The following is a 23,446-nucleotide window of genomic DNA, read 5'->3' as shown; positions in this document are numbered from 1 at the left end:
AACAAATGATTCACACTCAAATGTCTGCACAAAGTCATGGCAGACTTGTGACATGCTAGGTTTACCCTGCAGAGTTTGCAGCAGACCTCATTTTTGTTTGTTTTTTTAATTCTTTCTACTTTAAGGACTATTAGAGTACTGAGAAATTATGACAATCCCTACAGATTACAAGATTGGCCATTTGAGCCACAGCCTTTGGATTCCTACTTGTGTTTACTTTTAGTTGGGCCTTCTGCTGACTGTGTCCATTCATGCTTTCTGTGTTTCAGTTCCTGTTATAAATGTCAGTTAGTTTTGACACACGAGTGAAATTCTGCCCTTTCTCAATCTAGGGAGTTTGAACTTGAACGTCCAAGAAAAGCGTTAAAAACAGGTTAAAGGAAGAGGCTAACGATAGCTGAAGTGCTCTCCAGGCTAGTACTGGCTCAGTGAGGATAAGCTCTATGATCTAGAAAATAGGTTAAGGGTATACCTTTGTACATTTGTAGGATAGGTCTTCACTTATAGCCGGAAACTTGGAAACAGCACGTAGTTTTAAGCAGGAGTTTGTACCTCGATGAACATAAAGGCAGTAGTGTTACTTAACAACAGAGTGAAATGTTAATTATGGTTGAAGGCTTGAATGTGTACGCTAGACTATTATTGTGTGTGATGTCAAAACCCACCAGGTAGAGATGAAGGCTAATTGAACAGAGCAGCTTTCCTCACCACAATGCCTAATTCTCATCTCGAGCCTCCCAAGCGTGAAGACTGCCAATCAGCCAGACCTGATTTCATTTGCATATTCATTTGTTCCCTTAGCAAAAAAGGTTTGTTAACATGCAAAGTCAGAGACTTAGAGTGACACTGTCAGCTGCTGTTTTGATAAGATTGATGAGGCACTGGACTTGCCACCCTTAAGTTAACAGGGGCTCTAAGAGAATTAGCTTTTTTTCAACCAAAATGCAGTATGCACCAATTAGACTGCTTGTGGCGGGGGTTAGCAATTAAATCAATTTGTCAGATTGATTTAGAAAACTTGTCTTTCACACTTTACCGAGTTAAAGTGTGTCAGGTCAAAAAGCATGAGTACATCAATGTTTAAATTGAGTTTTCAGCATGTTCCACTTGGGAAATAGTCAGTTTTAACGTGTGTAAGTAACCATTGTTGCAGGAGTGTAATTAATTTTGATGTGAAGCAGGTCCCGACCACATCTTAATGGCTAAGGACAAGAAGTACTTTCTATGCAAATGTAACCAAGGTAAATGGACTGGTTTTCATATAGCACTTTTGTATTCCACTTGATCACTCAAAATACTTTATACAACATGACTTATTCACACAAGCACTTTTTCTACATTTATACTGCAATGAACGCATTGGGAGCAACTCGGAGTTCAGTATCTTGCCCAATCACACTTTGACACGCAGACTGGAGCACCCAGGGATTAAACCACGAACCTTCTAATTAGTGGATAACCTGCTTCAGTTCCTGAGGCACAGCCAGTATGGATTTTGTAATAATATATCAAATAATCACAGGTGCAGTATAAAATCATTGTTTTTTCAGTCCTCAATCTTTTCTGCCTCATTGAAAGTTCACCTCTTTGTCACCAGTTTCGGTATAGCAAGTGGTTCTTTCTGTTCCTCTTTTAGTGGAGGACAAGTGGGTGTAGGTTTAAAAAAACTAAATATATATGCTTTTTTTTCACTTTGATGTTGGCTTCTTTTAATGATGTGAAAGGATTGGGGTTTGTTTTTATAGTGTAGATGCCAGTTTGCAGCACTTTGCTTAAAGTCTAGTTTAGTTTTAACACTGGGTTATAAACAGTTAGAGAAATGAAATTGGATATAAGGGCAAAGTCTGGACAAGAACATTATTGTCACTACAGCGCTCCATATATCTGCTGTAAGTCCCTACAATTGTGGTCAAGTGCATTTTCCAAGCAGATGTTGTGGTCACTGAAATCTGCCTTAATCTGAACCCTCCTTAATCAATGAGAAAGTTAACGATAATCACAGGGCAAGACTGAAAGAGAAAAAAGAGAAAAGGAAAACGAGTGTGAAACCAACTTTCTGAGAAACAGACAGTGGATTATCTGAGAGAAAATGTGGGCTCCAGCCTTCAGATTAGGAAAGTGGGGCAGACTGCCCACTGACCTCTTTAACAATACTGTTTCTTCCTGCCTTCGTTACAAGAAACGTTTCCAGAGGAGCACCCGTGGATAGCTATCTCTGACCAAAATACAAAAGCTCAGGTCTGATTAGTCAGGCTATGATAAGCGACCTCCTTCAGGAAACTGACCGGCCCTGATTATATGTCCAGTGGTCAATTAGACTTGTAACAAATGTGGCAGGAAAAAGCTGCATAAGCAAGTCAAGGTAGGAGGTAGGTCATTGGCTTGGAATTAGGCTTGGAGTTTTCACGTCTCTTTAAGTGCTTTGAAGACTCCCGGGTCTTTTATCAGTATGAGTTCACACTATAGATGCTGTCCATAAAAGGAAAACACCACAAAGAATTGTCTTGATGATTCTCAATCATCCAGGAAAGTAAATCTCCAAAAAGTTGATTCTGTTCATCTGGACGTAGCGTTTCACCATCCCCACTGACACAGCGGCCAGGGAGGCAGAAGAACGGCACATCAAGAAGGCCCTGAGTAAATGTGGTTATCCCAGCTGGACTTTTGTCAAAGTTGGAAAGACACCTAAAGAAAGCTCCAGCCGATCCAGGAGAGAAGGACAACTGCTGCCCAAGCGAAAACCTGTAGTGATCCCATATGTGTCAGGAGTATCAGCAGCTGAGACACATTTTTTCTCTGTGGCTTTTAAACCCCAAAACACGCTGCGCCAAAAACTGGTCCACCCCAAGGATCGGGTCCCCCGACACAAACAGAGTAATGTAGTGTACGCTGTTAAGTGGCAGGAGGATTGCCAGGATTTATACATCGGGGAAACCAAACAACCTCTGGCGAAGCGGATGGCACAACTAGAAGAGCTCCCTCGTCAGGCCAGGACTCTGCAGTCTATTTACACCTACAGGCCAGTGGACACTCTTTCAATGTGGAGGATGTACACATCCTGGACAGGTTTGAGCGCGAAGTCAAGGAGGCCATTTACGTGAAAAGGGAAAGACCATCTCTGAATTGAGGAGGGGGCCTAAGGGGGTACATCTGTCACCATCTTACAATGCTGTGATTGCAGCCATTCCCCAACTCTCTGTGAATGGTACTCATGACCATTGATCAGTGGTCTTTGATCAGTGGGTTTTGGTCAGTGGTTGTTGATCAATGGTCATGAGAATTTGCATAATTAAGATTAAGGAACTGACCTCCCAGTCCATTGTTCCTTTAGTGGGCTGGTTTCAGTCATTGCAAATGTACTGTTTATAAGATTGAAACCTGCAGTCAGCTGAGACTGAAGAAGTCACTTGGATGAGTGATGAAATGTTTCTCCCACAAAACACTACATCCAGATGAACAGAATCAACTTTTTGGAGAACCACAAAGAATCCACTTTCAGTATCTCTCCCAACCTTTAGTCTTTAAAGTGTGCATGTAGCTGACTTCATAGCAGTTACAGTGGACTCAATTGCCTCCTCTGGCGTCGATCCATATGTTCCCGCCACTCACTTTCTCAACAGCACGCCTCAACACACTATTTCTGTGATCACCTGGTCATGCTGTGTTAGAGATAGCATTGTTGAGCTCTGTTTTATTAATTAGTCCTAAACATGATCAAATGTCAGTGGTAAAAGATTATCAAATGGTATTGAAACGCACATTACAGAATTTTTTTTGCAAAACTTTATTGTAGTTTAAGTAGCTTATCCCATATGGAAAAGAAATAGTAAAAACATATATGATTTACTCATGAAAGTGGCCACTTTCATGAGTAAATCATATGTTTTTAGTAAGTATACAAAACATACAAGTTTCATTATATAATGTTTCAAGGGATCTTATATGTGTTTTCACTCTTGTATGCTTTTCATACAAGTTTCATACAAGACAGATAAAAACTTTATAAGATTTATATATATCTTTTCCATATGGGTATTGCATGAGATGTTTCCCATGTAAATAATTTTCACTTGACTGGTTTTAACCAGTGTCGAATTGGGTAGTTAAAAAGTAACTAAGGAACATAAAGTGAACATAAAAGAAAATATTAGAAACTAAATTACTAATCTTGAAGTAGGGCATGAAAAATGTTAAGTTTTTATGTGCATGAAAGGCTAAACTTGAACCATGCAAACAATACTGCTGCCAACACCCACAAAAGGAACTCTTGACAGCCAGATGTTAAGTATAGAGGTTGATGTTTACTTCTTAAAGTCACATGCCTCAGATGGTGAGGGGATTGTTAAAAACATACATTTTTGATCCCCATTTAAAACTTGGATGGTTATGGTTGTAAATTGCTAATGGAAAGGCCCTTGTTAAAACAACTGCTTGTTCTGAACATATATATTATTCATTTGTTTCATTTCTACCTTTTTCCCCTGCTCTTCTTCTGTGCCTGTCCAGCTGATAAAAGCAGCAGTAGCAGTGTGGTGAAGCAGTGTGAGATGGAGCAGCGTGAGGGGCTGCGAGGCCGCTGGACACCCTGCCATGTTGAGCTGACGCCTTGCGAGCTCCGCCTGTACGCTCTGGACAGCAGTGCCAACCGCCAGCTGGGCACTGCCTACTCACTGTCACACTGCCAGAGCGTCATCTCTCCAGCACCCTGCAGCCAGCCCGGCCAGATCACCCAGCCCGCAGACCAACGCACGATCCAGGCTGTCTTCTTCAACAGCACACGTCTTCAGCTGAGGACGGCCAGCCAATGGGAAGCCATGGAGTGGAGACGGCTGATTTGGGAGAAGATGCAGGCAGCCAGACCCATGAGGCAGGAGAATCGTCAGCATAAAAGCGGAGTAGAAAATCATCATGTCGTGAAGTTTCCTGTACCCATGTCACCTTCGTCTTCGCCTTCTCCTTCTGGGCTCGACACCAGGCCTGATGGCGAAAGCGACACCCCGACTTCAGCAGAGGCATCGCTCTGTCTTCCACCTAATTCTGTTGTCCTGAGCAGACCCACCACCCTGCCTTTGTTCACGCAGTCGTGCCAGGACGTTCTCAGAGTCGGTCTACTGTACCAGCTAACGGATCAGAACAACTGGCGGGCTTTCACTTTTGTCCTCACCAGATCTGTTCTCCAGGCCTTCCCTACAGAAGGCCGTGGGTCTGTGTCCCAACCTGTTCTCCAGTACTCGCTGGCGTCCTGCATTGCTGTTCATCATGATCATGAGTTAGAGAATGGAGAGCCATGGACAGGGAAAGGGGAATTTTTTCAGGCTGTTTTCCCAACAGAGGTACTCAAACTTCGTGCTGATGGTCACCTCAAGGCCCAGGAGTGGGTGGAGACCTTGCGGGAGGCAGTTAGAACACAGAGGCCTGCACAAGAAGGGACAGAACCAGGAGTAGGACCTCCTGGTCTCCAAGGGGTGCTATTGAGATCAAATCCATCCAGGGACAGGAGGCAAAGGGACGCACAGAGAGCAAAGCGACAGTCGGTCACCACCAGTTTCCTCAGTATTCTCACCTGTCTGGCTGTGGAGAAGGGGCTCACTGCTCAGAGCTTCAGGTGTGCAGGTGAGTGGTTTTTACAAACACAGACAAGTTGAAGAAAATTACCATCCTGAAGGCTGAGTTTTCTGTGTCTTAAAAGTGGCTCTTTATTTTACCTGGTTAAATCACTGTGGCATCTTAGGCTAAACACATAACCTGGTCTGGAGCAGGTTATGTGCAGAGTTTTGGTGTTAAGTCATTTGCAAGTGCCACATTTTGACCATTTTTGTATTTACGGCATGTGTTTTAAGTATAAATTATTTTCTGGGGAACATATGAGCTAGCTCTTAAGCTGGATCATTAAATTTTTATTTCCTGTATCGTAATTAGAGGTGAAATCGCCAAATTAATATACACTTTCCTGTGATGATGCAAAGCACAGGAAAGTGTATATTAATTTGGTGATTAATATACACTGTTAGTTAATCACAACTGTTAGTTGTGATTTTGTGATTTTCTTTATTTTTCATTTCTTGTTTAATTAGGCTTTTTGCACATTTTCCTCTTCAGTCCCAACAACAATCTCTACAATTACAAGTAACTTTGCCTAATTGGCTCCCAAGACATTATTGTAGGTATACAGAAATATCTTCCCTTCACCCTTTCACCCCCATTGGCCTGCTTTCAGCCTTGTTCTTATTCACGGCCTGCTTGTTTAGTCTTCTCATCAACAAAGTGTGACTGATTATTGCAGTTCTCAGGAAACTTGACTGGACCCGGCTTTAATGTAAACAGAAGAGGCAAGAAAGGTACACGGTCAGCTGGGGCTCTTGAAGTTGAAAATGCATATGATGCCCACTGACCCAATATATGCTCATTAGAGAATAAAATGATATAATACAGGGACGTAAATCATTTTAAATGGCGCACTTATTACTGAATAAAATATGAACAGTGGGTCAGGTAGAAAAGGGCTTGTTGTTACGTTATTTGCAGGACATTCATATGAAAAAGATCCATTAGGATGGCTCAAAAAACTTTTTGGTCTTGTTTTTGATTGTTTTGTATAAATAGTTTAACACTGTTGCAGATGTATGTTAGCACTGTCTTCTAGGTATCTGTATGGATGCCTATAAATGCACCTTATTATGCCAGCTGGTATTAGCTGATGGTTTCAAAACTACAAAATGCGATTTTTTTTTTTTTTAAATTTTTATTATTATTTTTTTTTAAGTGGCTTAAAACTCCATGTTCATCATGTAGGCTGTGAGCTGCAGATGTCCGGCTCGGATTAACTGTTTGCTTGTATCTGCTGTGACCTTCATATAGCTACATGTTCATCATTCATTCTTATTTTTTCCCAAGCTGGTGTTCATAGTAATTTATTTTCTTTAGCTGCACTGTAGATGTCTTCTGTGATGATTCTAACTCTTCTGTCAGGATCACCGGATGTTTTTCAGTATTTAGCAGGAATGATTTTTCATTTCCAGGTCTATCGCAGCCTTCTTCTCCTTTATTGTTATTTTTTTATCACTCTTCATACCAATTCATATAAATTGCATTTACTCACCCTAGGTGTAAAACATGGGCTCTCGCTCTCTCTCTTTCTTTCTGTCTCTTAGCAGGGCTTTGAATAATCACCGCTCACCTCCCTTTTTATTTGTAACAACTGGCTTATTAATGCAGAGCTGTTTGAAAAGCCAGCTGAAACAGGAACAAGGACAGAGGCCGTCTGGGGCAACTGATGATAATTGGTAGGCTTAAAGCACCGGAGGAGAGGAAAAATGGATGAATGAATGAATGAATGACAGGGAATAAAAGCAGCCTGGGGATGCTACAGTGGTCAGCCCTGATTGTAGTTGTTTGTTTGAAGGGTTTTTGGGTAGGACGGGACAGCTGGATACGTCCATTTTTCTATACAGAGCACACCTCTGCTCTCTCGATCCATTCACTTCCCTCCTGTCCTCCCTTTCTTTACTTTTCCGCTCACCAGTTCTTTCACACTCGTAGCCTTTCCCTCTTTTTGTCTCCCTTTTCTCCTGCTGTCACCGCCTCATTTATTTGACTGTATCCCTTCTTGGTCTCCTACAGTGTTAGAAGCCCTGAAGTCTTTTACAACCATTGAATTCAAGGCCTTGTTATAGAGGTCTTATGTCTTCTCACAGGTTTTTAGCTTTCATTTTCAAGATTTTCTTTTGTGGAAATTGGTCTTAAAATTTCCCTCTCGCACCATTAAAGTGGGAATCCTGATTTCTATGGATGTAAATGTTTTCAGTCTTCACTTATTTTTCTTCTTCTTCGTCTTCTTTTTCGTCTTCTTCGTCTTCTTCCCTATACAGTCAATTATCGAAGTAGGTTTTGGGATGTTATACAGGTTTCAGTTTGACATTTTCTCTGTTAATACCATACCACCTTTATTTATAAGGCACTTTAAAATAAACCAGGGTTCACGCTAGAGCAGGGCAATATGACCAAAAGTATTTATCATGATATACATTTGAAAATTTGCGATAACGATATAACTGACGATATAATTGACACGAGACAAAATACTTTACAACTCCACAACTTTATTAGTGCAAAAAAAAAAATCAATGTATTTTTACAAGCAGCTGTTTTTTGCATTAAAGTTATATAAAAATTTAACAGTGCAAATGCAAATTCCTTGCTGACAGTTTAACCAAAAGGCATTTCCAGTGGAAACTGGCCGACATATCCTCAGCATAACCATGTAGAATATCCACAAAACTTAAAAAGAGGTTATACACACACAATACGGTAATATTATGTTGAAGCACAGTACGTATCACTCCACGAGGCTCCTGCCTACGATAGCCTTAATGCTCCGACAATCCATCAAGCGGTGCGGCTTCGTAGCTTAGCAAAGTCGTACTGAAACATTTGACAGATTTTCGAGCGCCGTGTACATAAAATCGTTTCGAGGTCAGTAAACACAACCAGAGTTCATACATAAGGCACACGGGATTATAAGGGGCACTGTCGACTTTCAGAAAAATCAAAGGATTGATTTTAAGTGCGCCATATTTTCCAAAAAACACGGTAATAACGACGGCCCGCTAGCATGCTCTACCAAAAATGTGCTTTGTTGTGTATCTGAGGGACGAAAGCTAAACCAGTTCCACACCACTGAAGTTGCAGCAAACCAGTTCTGGTTCATCTGTTTCATTCAACGATCCACTTTCGCCCTTCTCATTCTCCGTCGCCGCCATGCTTTTTCCGCCATGTGCGTATGAAAACAAAGGCACTGCGCATGCGCGTTTTACCCATATTCTATCGCAATATTTCATTTTCTTATCGTTGCCCAACATTATACCGGTATTACTGTGAACGGTGTGATATGGCCCAGCCCTAGTTCACACAGTGCTGTACATATACAAATACCATAAACAGAAAATAAAATCAAACATGTTAAAAATAGAGAATTAGGAAAAAATAGAGTCATTAAGAGATTTAAAAACAAATAAAATAACTTCAAAATTATCCTAAAATGTACAGGTAGCCGGTGGAGTGAAATAAAATGGGGATAATGTGCTCAGACTTTTTTGTGCCAGTTAAAAGACGCTCTGCAGCAGTTTGCACAACCTGCAGATGCCTAATGGACACATCACCCAATAAAGTGCGTTACAGTAATCCAGCCTAGATGTAACAAAGGCATGGATTACCGTGTCAAAAAGCAGCCTTGATAAAATAGGTTTTATTTTGGCTAACTGCCTCAAATGAAAAAGGCTACATCTTACAACAGCCCTGACCTGGCTTTCAAGTTTAAGATCCGCATCAATTTTAACTCCCAGATTAGTAATGTTCAGTTGAACGTACTGCGCCAAAGAACCAGGAACCATAGTAGTGTCTCAGAAGTGTCACCGAAAATCCTCACTTCTATTTTTTGCTCATCAAAGCCACCCAGACCTTTATTTCACCAAGACATCTGAACAGGGAGTCTGCTGTTAAACCATTTATCTTTTTAAGAGGAAAATAAATCTGGGACTCATTGGCATAACAATGGAAAGAAATCCCATGTTTCCTGAAGATAGATCCAAGGGGGGCCTAAAACTGAACCCTGTGGACGCCACATTGAAGAGAAGCAGCAGAGGATAGAAAGTTACAAATCAACAAACGTTGGCGTGAGCTGGATAGATTTCCAACACTCTCCATCACCATCAAACTCCAAATAGTGGTATAGCTTTGAGAAGAAAGCTGCTCACTGCTCCAGCAGACATCCAGCGAAGTTGTTCCCCTGGCACATGATCAGACGTCACCAAAGATCTTATACTCTGGGCCTCTTTTGTTTACATTTTAACTTTGACTTGTTTTATTAGATATGACGCTGTCAAGGGAAAACAAGGAAAGCGATAAGACAATAACAAGGAACACAGTTCATCAGCTGGTGGTTTCAAGTGTGGGTCCTCATTATCAAGCTTCTTCCTGGCAGCGTCACTCTTTCACTCAAAACGGTATTTGTCCATTCATTCGTCCATCCATCTTCTGTCAAACATCCTGTTAGCAAGTTCTTCCTTTTCACTGTAGCTAAGCACTTGCTCATAGTATCTTCAGATGATACTTGTATATATGAATCAAAAGCAGACAACAATTGGATGCATGCATTTGCACTTTAGGTGCAAATAGAAATTTATTTATTAATGAATCCAGCCATCCACTGTGCAAATGTGCATCAAACCTCCATCTTTTCAAAAGACATTGACCCTTACATTTTTAGCTGAAAGTAGGTTTGGAGAATCATTTAGCGTGCGACTACAAGACGGTAATAAGTACCTCATGTTCGGTATGCTACCTCAGCTTTCACCATTTTCCCTTTGAACTTGTTTCAAGTCTTCTCTTTGCATATGCAGGCTGCTTCCTTACAAACATATCGAGTGAATCGTTGTTTAAAATGTAAAATATATTCAGCTAATTACATATGGGAACTGCTGCATTTTAGATTCCTTTTGAAGGAAATGGTTAGTGTTCGTTTGAAGGCTGTGACTCTCCATCACCCCATAACCCCTCGCCGCACACGCATGAGTGTGCAGACGCACACACACATTGTGCAGAGTGTGCTCTCAGGTTAGATGACCCCTGTTTTAGCGCTGGAGCACATTCTCAGGCCCCCACAGACCATGTGAATCTGTGGGACAGGGGGGCTTTGGGTGAAGTGGGAATCAGTAGATATGAGAGAAGTGAGGAAGTAGGAGGTGGGTTCACATCAAAAGACAAACAGTTTCTCTCTCTTGCACTCTCTCTCTCTCTCATACACGCACACACACACGCCATCTTACTCATAGTACTCTCCATTTGTCCACATTTTCATTGGAGTGTTTGGTTGGTGTGAATGGGACACATCAAAGCTCAGGCTTCTCTCGTCTTTTGAGTTTTAATTCACACATGTACATAACACACACACACGGGTGTCCTGTCAGAGGTGTGGTTGTTTGAACCACTGGCGGGCAGATGAAAGCATGAGCCCCCTTTTTTCCCTGATGTCATCGCTCTCTCTCTCGCTCTCTCTGTATCTCTGTGTCTCTTCCTCTCTCTCTCTCTCACTGCTAGCAGGTCAAAGTGACCCTCTCTCACTACAGAGAGCCGCAGTACAATCGGTAGACCTTTGAGCTATGTTTGAATTCCCATTCATCTTTCCCTCTGTCTCTCATTCTCTGCATCCCAAAAAGACGCATAAAAGATCAGAGACGCGAATAAAACGAGGTTGTTGCTCTGCTGATAATGAAGGAAGTAGTTAGCAGCTGAAACTATTAATAGTTACTCTGGACATTTTTTAAAAGTAGCCTTTGAGAGGATTACAGTATTTCTGCTATTGTGGAAAAGAAATAGGCTAAACAGCTGAGAAATGTAACGTCTAGCATAATATGCTTAATAATATTAGTAGTAGTAGCAGCAATGTTTTTCTCAGTCACTATTTTCCCTTTGCTAGCTTACCTGACAAGATGCTAGTGTAAGCTAACATCATATTACTTTGGGATGCATTTATTTCTTTTCTCAGTGTCAGGAACCACGAACATCTGTAATACAGTCATGTGAAGTTTTCATAGATTCTGTGCAGTCCTGTGAAAAACTATGTTCTTTCTGAAGAACCACGCTTAGCAGCAATAACTTTAAGTAATAGTTTTTTGTATGATCTTATCAGTCTCTCACATTATTGTGGAGGGACTTTTGAATTGCTTTTAGATTTGGTAATGCGCATGGGATCATTGGCCTCTTTGATGACCCAGTTTGGGCCAGGCTGTAGCTGTCAGGCAGATTACCTCACATCTGTCCAATGAGGTTTTGGTGATGCTATGCTTTGTTTGGTTTTTACCAGATATTGTGCTGTGCATTATGGTCAAACTTTGGTCTCATCTTTCCAAAGGGCATTGTTCCAGAAGTGGTTTGTTCAGATGTAACTTTGCAAGCCTAAGCGGTGCTGCCATGCTCTTTTTTTTTTTTTTTTTTTTTTTTTAGAGAGAAGAGGCTTCCTCCTGGCAACTCTTCCAAACAAGCCATACTTGTTTGGTCTTTTGGTCTTATTATGCTGTCATGAACTTTAACATACTAACTGAGGCCTGTAGAGTCTAAGATGTATCTGTTGGGGTTTTTTTCCAGTTTCTCTGAGCATTGCACGGTCTGAACATGGGGTGAATTTGCTTCTACTCCTGGGAAAATTGTGGGTTAACACACACTTGTATGCCTGAATGCCAAATCAGCAAACTAATAAAACCTCTGCTTTTATTAGAGGTGTGCACAATTTCTACTTCCATAGGAATTAAGTTGGTAAGTAAATGTAAATCATCAGCAACAGCCTTTTTCACATGATTTCACTTTCTTTTTCACATGATTATGATTTTTTTCTTGTACCTTCAAATAATAAAATATAGAATATTTGCCAATGTCATTTTTTTTGTTTATTTTTAATAGACCTATAAGATAAATTCAGTATGAATGGGTGGTTGTGATGTTAAATACATCTGAAACAACGGTATTTGTTGAACTTATAAAAGTTAGTGGATGCAACTCTGTTTCTGTGAGTATAGGTTGTGCGGGGTGGGTCGGAGGGGGTCACTAATTGGCTACACCCCTGCTATGAGCCCAGACTATTGTTTCGCAATTGCCTATTTTGTTCAACAGCACCTATAAATGGATTAAATTTGTAATAATACAAGAGAGGAAAGATGCAAATCCCCATGCTAGAGAGGCTAATTAAAACCTCAAATCAATATCAATTTTATTTTTTACTAAGTAATCAGTTATTCCACTAGAGATTTTGTTTTTTAATACTTCAGTTAAAATAAGCATAATTAGTGTCTTTTCATCTGCCACCTGCTAGCTACACCACCTGGTTCTCAAACTGTGAGCCGGACCCGGCTGGTGGGCATAGAGCCACTGCCAGAGGAAAAATATAGAGTGAAACTAAGCTGGATGAACGCTATTAATGTAGAGAAAGTAAACAAACAAGTTTGCAGATGGAGTCATGCGGACCTTTATTTCACTAAATGCTTTTTTCCATTAAGGATGGATAAAATGGTTTGGGTGTGGTGGGGTTGAACTTTTTCTTGTCCTGCAGGCAACAAAAGTTGCAGGTTTTTAACACATACACTCGCTGCAGGTATTTTAACAAATTTCTATTTCTAAGTGAAATAGAAACACACTTACCTACACCGGTTGGATGGTTGTAAAGTCTTTCAAACTGTTATCGCTCTGGTCTACATGAAACTCTTCCACATAACCATCCTAGGTGGACAGTTTTTTTGGGATCACCCTTCTTTCTTCTTCATAATAACCAAAAAGTACAAATGTACTTTGTAGTTTGGGTGGAAATTAGCTGAGATTTTGCAGCTTTGTAATGTACAAACACTTCAAACACACACAAACAGTAGCTATAAAAAGAAGCTGCAGTTGTGCCGCTGGGTGGTATTCGTTCGGCCTGGATTTAGATGCTTCACAGTGATGAAAATATGCATCCTTGTTAAAGATATTGACCACAATCATGCTCCAATCTGTCCACTGAAACTGCTGACAAAAGTGCCTCATGGGAGAATGAGTTGACTGTCAAGGATGAAATAGTGCTGCTATTTCTATGTATTGAAATTGTAATTTATATAATTACTTTTATAAAGTCCTACATATTTATGTATAGTCACTAGTGTGTTATTACAGTTTATTTACATGATATATACTTCTAAACCCACAGTGTCTATACTTTACATTCACTAAGTGTCCACTTTGTATTGGCTTGGATAAGAATCGCAGGTATATCTATATATAAATACTTGCTTAGACTTGATTTACTTTTTATGACAGTAAATATTCTTAAAAACACAACTTCCTAAAAGTCCAACCTTAGTTTGAGTGAGTAATGTGACGTAAAGCATATTTCTCATTGCTACCAGAACACAGAAGTGCCACCTGTCCTTACTTTGATCTCTCTGCTCTTTGGTAAGAATTCCTGCAGTGTGTATGTTTTGCAGTTGTCTTGCTGCAGTTTCGAGGTTTGGAAGAGGCACAGATCAGCATCAGATTTATATGGATGGTGTTATTTGATATTTGTCATCTTCTGTAGTCCACATTGCCTTTGCTGTTGACTTTGCTTTTTGTTTTATTGAGCAAAGGACACTACAGAGTGCCCCCGCTGCTGTAGAGGTCCTTTCGCCACCGTGTGACCAGTCAACGTGGGTGTGTTCTCTTCTTTTACTCATGATATAGAATTTGAGGTTAGGTTAAAGGTTGTTATTCGGTTTGCAAATGTTTTCAGGCTACATACATATCTGTCTTTGTTCCTCTGGTCCCAACAGCAGCACACCAAATTTGAGACCACAGTTGGCCAGAAAGCTGATCTGGTGGTCAGCCGTTTCCTCGAAGTGACATAGTGTTTCTCTGATTGTTAACCATCCCCTCAGCCTGCTGGCTGCCAACCAGCGGATTGTGGTTTTTTGGAAAGAGCATTGACCAAAACAGCAGCATGAGCTCATTGCTGTAATAAGCCTAAGTGAGTTACACATATGTATTCAATTGTTGGCCCTTCAGTAAGATAAGACTTTATCGTTGTCTTTTGTCGAAGATTGTATCCTTGCACAGTGGTTTTGATTAAAGAAAAACAAATGCACATTGTTTAAACTTTATAAATTCTTAAAAATGGATGCTGATAATGTTTAAATTAGAGACACAGCGGACAGGAAGTAAGACAGGCAAATCACGTCTGACGGTGCTTTGACTCACGTTGAGGTCATACATGTGACAGATGGAAAATCACTTTGTAAGGTTTACTCACATTTTTAATTAAAGGCAAAAGGATTGACATCCAGGGACTGCACTGGCCACTCGCTTATAGGCTCACTTATAGGAAGCTTTTCTTCCATAGTTCAGATCTTTGTGAGCTTTGGTACATCGTCCCACAGGATACAGCGTTGTACAGAGTTGTTCACGATTCTCTTTTATCCGTTACTAATCTCTTTGATTCACAGTGACAAAGTTTAGCATTTCATCACATTCAAAGCATAAAAAAATTAAGAATTTGAAAATGTTAGAACTTTCCACCTACTGTCAGGCCGCATTATTCTTCTTATCTGTCATATATACACTTACATATTACATATGGCAAGAATTTTTAAATATTGAGGTCGGCATATCTGTAATTAATCCCACTGAGCAATAACCCAGGTCTCAGACTTGCTCTAAACACCGGGTTTCAGACGGTTTTGTTTTTTTATGTTTGGCTCTGTGTGATGTCAGAGAGAGTGGATATCCTCTTCTCTGACTTGCTCTTTAAATAATAGCCAATCAGAAGAAAGCTGGCTTAAAGGTAGGGAGAAGAAAACTTAAGCAATAAATGAACTGAATAGTAAAATATATTTTTAAAAAAAAGATTATTTTGATCTCAGAATCAAAGCTTCTAGTGGAGTACTAGCTGGGCCTGGTTTTCCATTCTTTTTGTGAGTGAAGCTCCCAAATTAATATGTTTTTTATTTTGGTTAGATAAAGAAGGAGCTCAGCTCTGAATGCTGATTGGACCATTGTCTGCCTTTTTTCAGATTATTGTCTGTGATAGTTGTCTTTATTGTCTGCCATCATCTGCGCTTGTTTGATCTTACTCTTCTCTTTCACACAGTCCCTTCTTTCCTCTCATCTCTCAATAGCTTTTTACTTATTATGTCTTTGTTTTCCTGTTTTTCTCTCATTCAGCCTGCGCTTCTTGTGTTAAAGCAGAGCTGACAAACACGCTGACACATGTCCCTCTTCCACTGTTTTTCCTTTTCTTGTTTCCGTAGCTTCCTAAGCCTGTGTTTTCCTAGATAACAATCTTCAGGATCTTTTCTTCTGTGCCTCTCCTCATTTGCTGTTTTCCTCCAGGCTCTGTGTCCGCTAAGATGGTGCGATAAGAGACACCTGTTGAACTGCTTCAGCGCTCAACTGTTTGGGTGCGCATGATCAGAGAGCAGGGCCGGGTGTTTGGGTGAAGAATGAACTTTAAAGAGCCTGGAAGACAAAGCAGAGTGTGGAAGCTACCAGGCTGAATAGAGCAGAGAATCTGTTGGTCTTTTAGGTCTGCAGAGCTCTTTGTAAATGGAGTCTGCTGTGTTGTGGCTACTGGGAGAACCAGGATTCTGTTATCTAGGGATTACCTCAAATCAGTGAGGTGAAGATTTTGGATAGAAGATGCACTAAATGGGAACTATCAGGATCATCTTTCTGAAGAATGCATGTGTGGTTTCAGGAGTTTCTGTGTTGCAGTGGAGATCAGCACAGGCTCCCTCAGCCAAAAACAAGAGGGATATTGTTGCTGTAGTGCATACTACATTAGGCTCTGTGGATACACTTAAAGATATTTCACTACAACGTAAATATAGTTTAAAATACCAAATGTATTAAACGTTTCAAGATGAAATTCTTCTATTAAAAGCAGTAAAAGGCACAGGAACCAAACTAGTGTGTATGAAGTTTTTACAAAGCTGAGCAAACATACAGAGAAGAAGTTTTCATCATCATTCCACACACATTTGTGAACACCATCAGTGGCTTTTATACTTGTTTTGAAAAGTCACTGGAAAGCATGATAAAAAGCACCCATTATACCCACTGTGGCATAAATATGGAGGCAGTCTCTCTGGAAGCTGCTCGCAGTGTTTATTCAAAATGTGACAAACGGTTGTGTAATGAGTGAAAGAGTGAAAGTCTGGCTCAAGAGCTTGTTTATTTGCGTACCTCCAAACACAGGCACTGCATGAACTTTGCATGAACAACTATTTCAGTTTTGCTAGCCCCACCCTACAATGTCTGTCCACACACACAGCTACACACACACCCACTTTGTTATGCTCTAGTCACACTAAAGAAAACAGTGGTTGTGGACCACAGCACGACCCAAGTTATAATGACGGTGTGCAATCAGCTTCTGATCTGGATGCCTTTTGAACAATTGGTTTGAAGCCGAGGGCCAGGTCTGCGATCACTCGCAGGCAGCTGTTGTCTTCAGAGTGGCTTTGGTTTGTCAAGATAACACAACCTCAAAACATCAAAATGTCAGAATAAAAAACATAAAAAAGGAACGACAAGTTCATGAACTGTGTCTAAGGTCCACTTCACTGTGACATCATATTATTTATTATTTTGCAAGAAAAACATTTGACCATTATGTAACCATAATTCAGGGATGGATAAGAGATTGTGACCATATTTCACATTTGGTTAAACCGAGTGACACTGATCTTTGGTCCTCACCCATTAATTGCTTTCAAGGTATTCACTACATATACTATGAGTGAACAGGCATGGATATAAGCCTGCCTGGTTGTCAGAGGTATAAAACCTGCAAGGTGATAATTTAAGTTTGATTATCTGTGTTTCCTGATCCAATGGATTACCTTATCGGGGTCAGAGCATCTTGTCAAATAGAGGCTATCTTGTTTATTATCTACAGGTTTACTTGGCTGGATTAGCATGGCATTTAGTGTGGGGCAATAAACCGATACATATTAACACCAACCAATTTGCATTACAGCCTTTGTGCTCTCTCTCAGGGCTCGTCTTTGTCTGCTTCAGTGCACTTTTAACACCAAGTGTGTGCAATACTAATTAGCCCATGATAACAAATACAGCTACAGATATGGATCTCTTTAGTGAAGCTGCAATTTGATGATATGTGAGTCAGAGACAATAAAAAAAACACTTTTGGATTAAAATGTTTTGGGACTGAAAAGCAAATTGTGTGACTTTAAGTTGTCCTGATAGCATTCAGACACACTAAAGTACCAAATTTGAAGGCACACATATACTCATCAATGACTTCCTCCTCAGGTTGTCAGCGTCCCATTGGTCTGTCCAGAGGAAAGGCGAAGGTTTGTTACTATAGTGGCTGGTACTACTGCCAAAGCTGCCATCAGGACAACTCTTTCCTCATCCCAGCACGCCTGCTGCACAACTGGGACACCAGCAAGCACAAGGTATGAAAGTATACACACAGAAATATGAAAGAAAAAACAAATTTTTAATGCAGAATCATTAGAGGAGGGTCTTTGGGGCTTAAAAAGCCTTGTCATGTTTTAGCTTATAGTATATACTGTAAGACTACTGTTAAAGATCTGCAGATTTCCAGTAAGTACTGGAGAAAAATTGATCCTATCACATCTGTACGCTAAATATTAAGCTACTGCCAGAAAGCGTGGTCTTAGATTTGTGTTCAATATGGGATTATTTTTCAACTAGCCAACCATACTTCTTTTACTGACTCCAGCCCCCCACATTATTAGCAATTAATAGAAAAAGCAGAAAATGGCTACTGTAGCTCTGGGCGGGGGGTAAATAAAATTAGCCACCCAGGTTTTATCTTGTTCTATCTTGTCAAGCATTAAAGTCTGAGCTCAGGATTATCCCTCATATGTCAGTGGGCTTTGATGCAGTCATTTTAATGTAAACTTTTCCAGGTGTCCAAACAGGCCAAGGAGTTCCTGGAGTTTGTGTATGAAGAGCCACTGCTGGACATCCAGCAGCTTAACCCCTGTCTGTACGAACACTGTGAGCCTCTGAGCACAGTCCTGCGTCTCCGTCAGCAGCTCCAGTCACTGCGGGCCTACCTGTTCAGCTGCCGAGCAACCGTTGCTGAGGACCTCAGGCGAAGGTATGAACACTGTGGGACTGAGATGCATTTCTGTAGCCCAGCAGTTATTTACTTTATGTGAGCAGTAATGAGGAGGTACGCAAATATTTTACAAATTGAAATGTCTCGTGCTGATTGACCTGAAGAATTTTGCAAGAAGATTAAATTCATGTAATGTCTCTTAAATGCAAGTACAAGCCGATACCCCGACCCAGCCTTAACTCTTCACCCCTTGAAAGCCGACTAAGAGAAAGCCTTGAAGCCTTTTTCTGAACTGAGTGGTTTCTGTCATTTTTAAGGCCAGCTTATAGAAAAAAATGACTGGCTGTGAATCAGAAGTTAGCGAGGGTGGTCTCTCCCCGGAAAAGCCTGGAAACTACTCTAATGTAATATATCCTGAGTTGTCAAAACTCATTATGAGAACTGGGGAGGTGGTCAAATGTCATGTTTATGGAGGAAAGAGCTAAGTTGTTTGAACTAACCAAGAAGCTTATCACGTTATATGGCTAAATGTAAAGGAAGGAGGAAAACATGAGACAAAACACGATCCTTTAAGGAAGCTCTGCTCAGATGAATATGCAGAGATTATTTAAAAATAAATGTTCCACATCAGAAACCTTAATAATGCTTTATGACTGACTGTTATTTTCTCCTTGCGTGACGTGCACGTGCTCATATGTGTGTGTCTGAGTCCATATGTATATATTATCATAACTTTTATCTGCATGCATTCCTTTGTGTGTGTGTATAGACTGTTTATACATTAAAGACATGTGTCTGTGTGTGTATATGTCGATGTGTGTGATGGTCAGGGGGGACGACTGTTTATGTGAGTGGGATCACACACTGAAAGCCTTGTCTGTGCAGTGATGGATGCTCCTTGCCCCGGTCTGGTTCACTAACAGAGCATTCCTAATGGAGAAGCAGCACATAGATTTGTCATACTTTAATGTTGGCAACAAATAAGATGAAAGTCTATAAAAATATTTACATGTGGAGATGAAATGCATGATTCATCAGTTGGTTAGTGGGCAGAAAAACACTGAAATATGCATTCGGATCATTGATTAAGTGAGCTATAAATAGTTTTGCATTTAAAATCAAGAGGAAATTGTAATATGACTTATTCAAAGGAGCTTGCAAAGAAAAGCGTCTGGACTTCTTTAAGTTGCTTGAAGACGTTTCACCTCTCATCCGAGAAGCTTCTCGGATGAGAGGTGAAACGTCTTCAAGCAACTTAAAGAAGTCCAGACGCTTTTCTTTGCAAGCTCCTTTGACTACGATGACCTGGATGACTGAGAACCTTCACAGACATAATATGACTTATATTTTAATAGGGCAATTTAAATAGTGATCAACCCAAGTCTGCGTTTTCTTATAGTTTCCTAGCTGATTATGTACAGCAGAAACTAGATTTGATGGATGCTACAGTCACCATAATGCAATGTAAGCCTAACATTCATATAAATCTGTTTCTAACATTTTAAAATAGGAAATCGGGATCACAAACTCAACTTCCAAAAAAAAAAAAAAAAAAAAAGCATTTCAGTCATGCCGTAGTAGTCAAGCCGAGCAGCATCGTGGCGCTCTGTGTTTACTTCTGTCCCATTAGCTTGTGCCGGCCAGTGCCCCGTCACTTCCAAACACTGCAGGATTGATGAGGGCCATGGCGCTAAAACCTTTCCGTAGTCATTCGTTTATTTCAGGGGATCTGAAGAGATATGCCTGTTGCATGCAGCTAGACGGCTATGGAAACACAATCACACAAGGAACCACACGGAGCCCTCAAAGCTGTGTTTGTGGCCCTGTGCAGTGGTTCTCGGACACTATGAGAGGTTTGCACAGGAATCTTTGGCCCATGTCTGTGAAGGTTCTCAGTCATCCAGGTCATTGTAGTCAAAGGAGCTTGGAAAGAAAAGCCATCTATGTCCACTGTGAGCGACCATCTTTGAACAGAGGCGGTGGTTTACGACACCAACTCTCTGCCATCTATAATCCAGTTTTGAGTTCCCTCCCCAGACGCCTTAACGCCCACTCACATCCTGGGCCATCTGACCTCAGGAAATCACATGATAAGGTGGGGCCAGGTTTCACAATGAACACACCCGAAACTCTGGCTGATTGGGACCCACACCCAGTTTCACACCTTGGCTCAGGCAATTAGAGGATCATCAGGGGTCCTTTTGTCCCTCTGTGGGGGGATACTCCCACTAGGTTTATATCTGAGACTCTCCACCATTTGACCTTAGAACTGAAGAAGCTTCTCGGATGAGAGGTGAAACGTCTTCAAGCAACTTAAAGAAGTCCAGAATCTTTGGCCCACTTAATTTCCTCTTTATAGCATTGCCTTGAGTATATTGAGTTGCCGGTTCATTTGTTTATGCACAATCCTCTTAAGAGCCCAACACAGCATTTAAGTCAGGTAAAGATCTAACTAAGGACTTTGACTGGACCACTGGGACTCTTCAATTTGTATTTTTTTTAATTTTTTTATTTCTGAGATTCTGTTGAAGATTTGCGTCTGTGCTTTGGATTATTGTCTTGTTGTAGGACCCAGTTTGGCCAAGCTTTAACTGTCAGACAGATGGCCTCACATTTGACTCTAGACCAGCGGTCCCCAACCTTTTTTGTGCCACCGACCGGTTTATGCCCGACAATAATTTTACGGACCTGCCTTTAATTAAGGTGTCGCGGATAAATACAACAAAATACAACTAGTACCGGTACCGAAAAAAGAAGATTTATTAATAACACACGTGAAAAGACCCAGGAAAACAGAGTTAACGATAAAAACGATAACAAAATAACGCTGAAAACCGATAAAAACCCTGAAAACCATACATTTCACACCTGAGCCTCAACTACTTACCAAACGACTCACGGACCGGTACCGGTCCGAGGCCCGGGGGTTGGGGACCGCTGCTCTAGACTACGTTGGTATACAGAGGTATTCATGGTGGACTCCATGACTGCAAGGTGCCCAGGTCCTGTGGCTTCAAAACAAGCCCAAATCATCACCCCTTCATCACAGTACTTGACAGTTGGTATGAGTTGTTTGTGCTCATATGCTGTGTTTGATTTTCACTAAATGTGGTGCTGTGCATTATGAGCAAACATCTCCACTTTGCTTTCATCTCTTCAGATGCAAGTTTGCGATCCAAAGCAAAGCTTTCCGAGAGCAGCTCTCTTCTGGCAACCCTTCCAAACAGTCTTTTTTTTAAATTGTTGGTCATGTCTGCCCCTCCCTTCTTGCTCTGCCAGAAGTTTCTTCCTATTAAAAGGGTTTTTTTTCCTTACCACTGTCACCATGTACTTGCTCATGGGGGGGATCTGATTGTTGGGTTTTGCTGTATTGTTATAGGGTCTGTGGTTTACTAACATAAAGTGACTTCAGACTGCTGTTATGATTTGGCACAGTATATTAATAAAACTGAATAGAATTAATTTTATTAATTCTGAGATGTAGCTTGCTTTTGTATTTTCTCTGAGCATTGCCTGATCTTACCCTGGGGTGAATTTGTTAGGACGTCCACTCCTGAGAAGATTGTGGGATTGAACACACTTGAATGCTCCAGACCGGCAAACTGCCAAAACTACTTTTATAGAGATCATCACACTTTCTGATGATCAGTTAATGAAATGCATTTGATTAGCACCACTTGGCTGCTACGTATTCTTTTGATAATAATACATTTTATTTATAGGCGCCTTTCAGACCCTCAAGGTCACCTTACAGTAACACGTAAACAATACCATAAAAAACATAAGAAAAATGTATATATAGCAAACATGGTAGATAAAATTTAGACATAAACAGTCAAAGTATAAAGTATGCAAGCAGTAAGGGTATGCTTACTTTTTCCACAGGACTGCATGTGGACAGGACAGTGTGTTCTTTTTCCAATGTCTGTACATGATTAGGAAAACTAATGGTATTGTTTGCTCTTAAAATATGTTAATCATTGAAATAAACTCAAAATGGCAGAACACGTATAGATTTTTAACAGATTTGATGCTCCAGTCACTATTTCATGACTCCTTGTGCTCCTTGTGGTGAAGAAGAAGAAGAAACTCACAGGGGTAAAATGCAGACCACAGGTGAAAGCTTATGCTTATCTTTGGTTACACAGATAATTTTCCTTCATTGTATCAAGTAACATAGAATCTCTGTATCCTAATGCCTGGCATTATCGTATCAACATATCGATAGTACGCTTGTCTGAGAAGTGCTTTAATTCCCGTCTGTACATACAACATTGTGATGTCCTTCCTGACTTCAGTGGGGATGTCATTGAGTTACGTGCAGGTTGCTGTTCTTGACACTTTGTCAACATAAAAAGACATCCAGAGGTTTAAAAGATAAGCTTGTTTTTGCCTCGAGATGCTGCTTTGTTTGCTCCATGTTGTAATTTGTTGGTTTGTCCACTACTTACACATAGGAACATACTCGTTTGCACAACTTCTTCCTACATCTGTACACAGACCTACTCGGGTCAGACCCACCTTCAGTACACAATAATAATCACTGAGGGATAACAGAATTTAATAAAAGGTGTGTCAGTCGGAGTGGAAATAGCCCAGAGGATATCGAAATAAAATATAGAATTAGATCCTATCAGGTCTTGCACAAATACTGTCAGTTGTTGGCATGTGTGTACATATGTGTACATGAATTTGTGTGTGCTCTTGCTAATCTAAAACATATTAGTTCTCAAGTCTTTTTATCAAGATCGGCACACAGTTTGAGGGTGTGTTCATCCGCACATGGACGACACAATCAGAGTGTGTGTGTGTGTGTGTGTGTGTGTGTGTGTGTGTGTG

At 40.6% G+C, this 23,446-nt stretch overlaps 1 protein-coding gene across 7 annotated transcripts in view; it reads left to right on the top strand.

Annotated features, from left to right (window-relative positions):
• The window catches only part of plekhm3 (pleckstrin homology domain containing, family M, member 3), a 52,445-nt gene that overhangs the window by 8,661 nt on the left and 20,338 nt on the right, over positions 1-23,446 (top strand). For all 7 annotated transcript variants that reach the window (XM_042214349.1, XM_005947824.2, XM_042214350.1 and 4 more), the window contains 3 exons: positions 4,507-5,613; positions 17,827-17,972; positions 18,453-18,646. In XM_042214349.1, coding sequence (XP_042070283.1) covers positions 4,507-5,613; positions 17,827-17,972; positions 18,453-18,646 — 1,447 coding nt within the window. The remainder of the gene's footprint in view (positions 1-4,506; positions 5,614-17,826; positions 17,973-18,452; positions 18,647-23,446) is intronic.

This window comes from Haplochromis burtoni, unplaced genomic scaffold (assembly GCF_018398535.1).
Source record: "Haplochromis burtoni strain Fernald_Lab_line unplaced genomic scaffold, NCSU_Asbu1 Contig_553, whole genome shotgun sequence".
NCBI classification, from domain to species: Eukaryota; Metazoa; Chordata; class Actinopteri; order Cichliformes; family Cichlidae; genus Haplochromis; species Haplochromis burtoni.
This window is presented reverse-complemented; position numbering and strand designations above follow the sequence as displayed.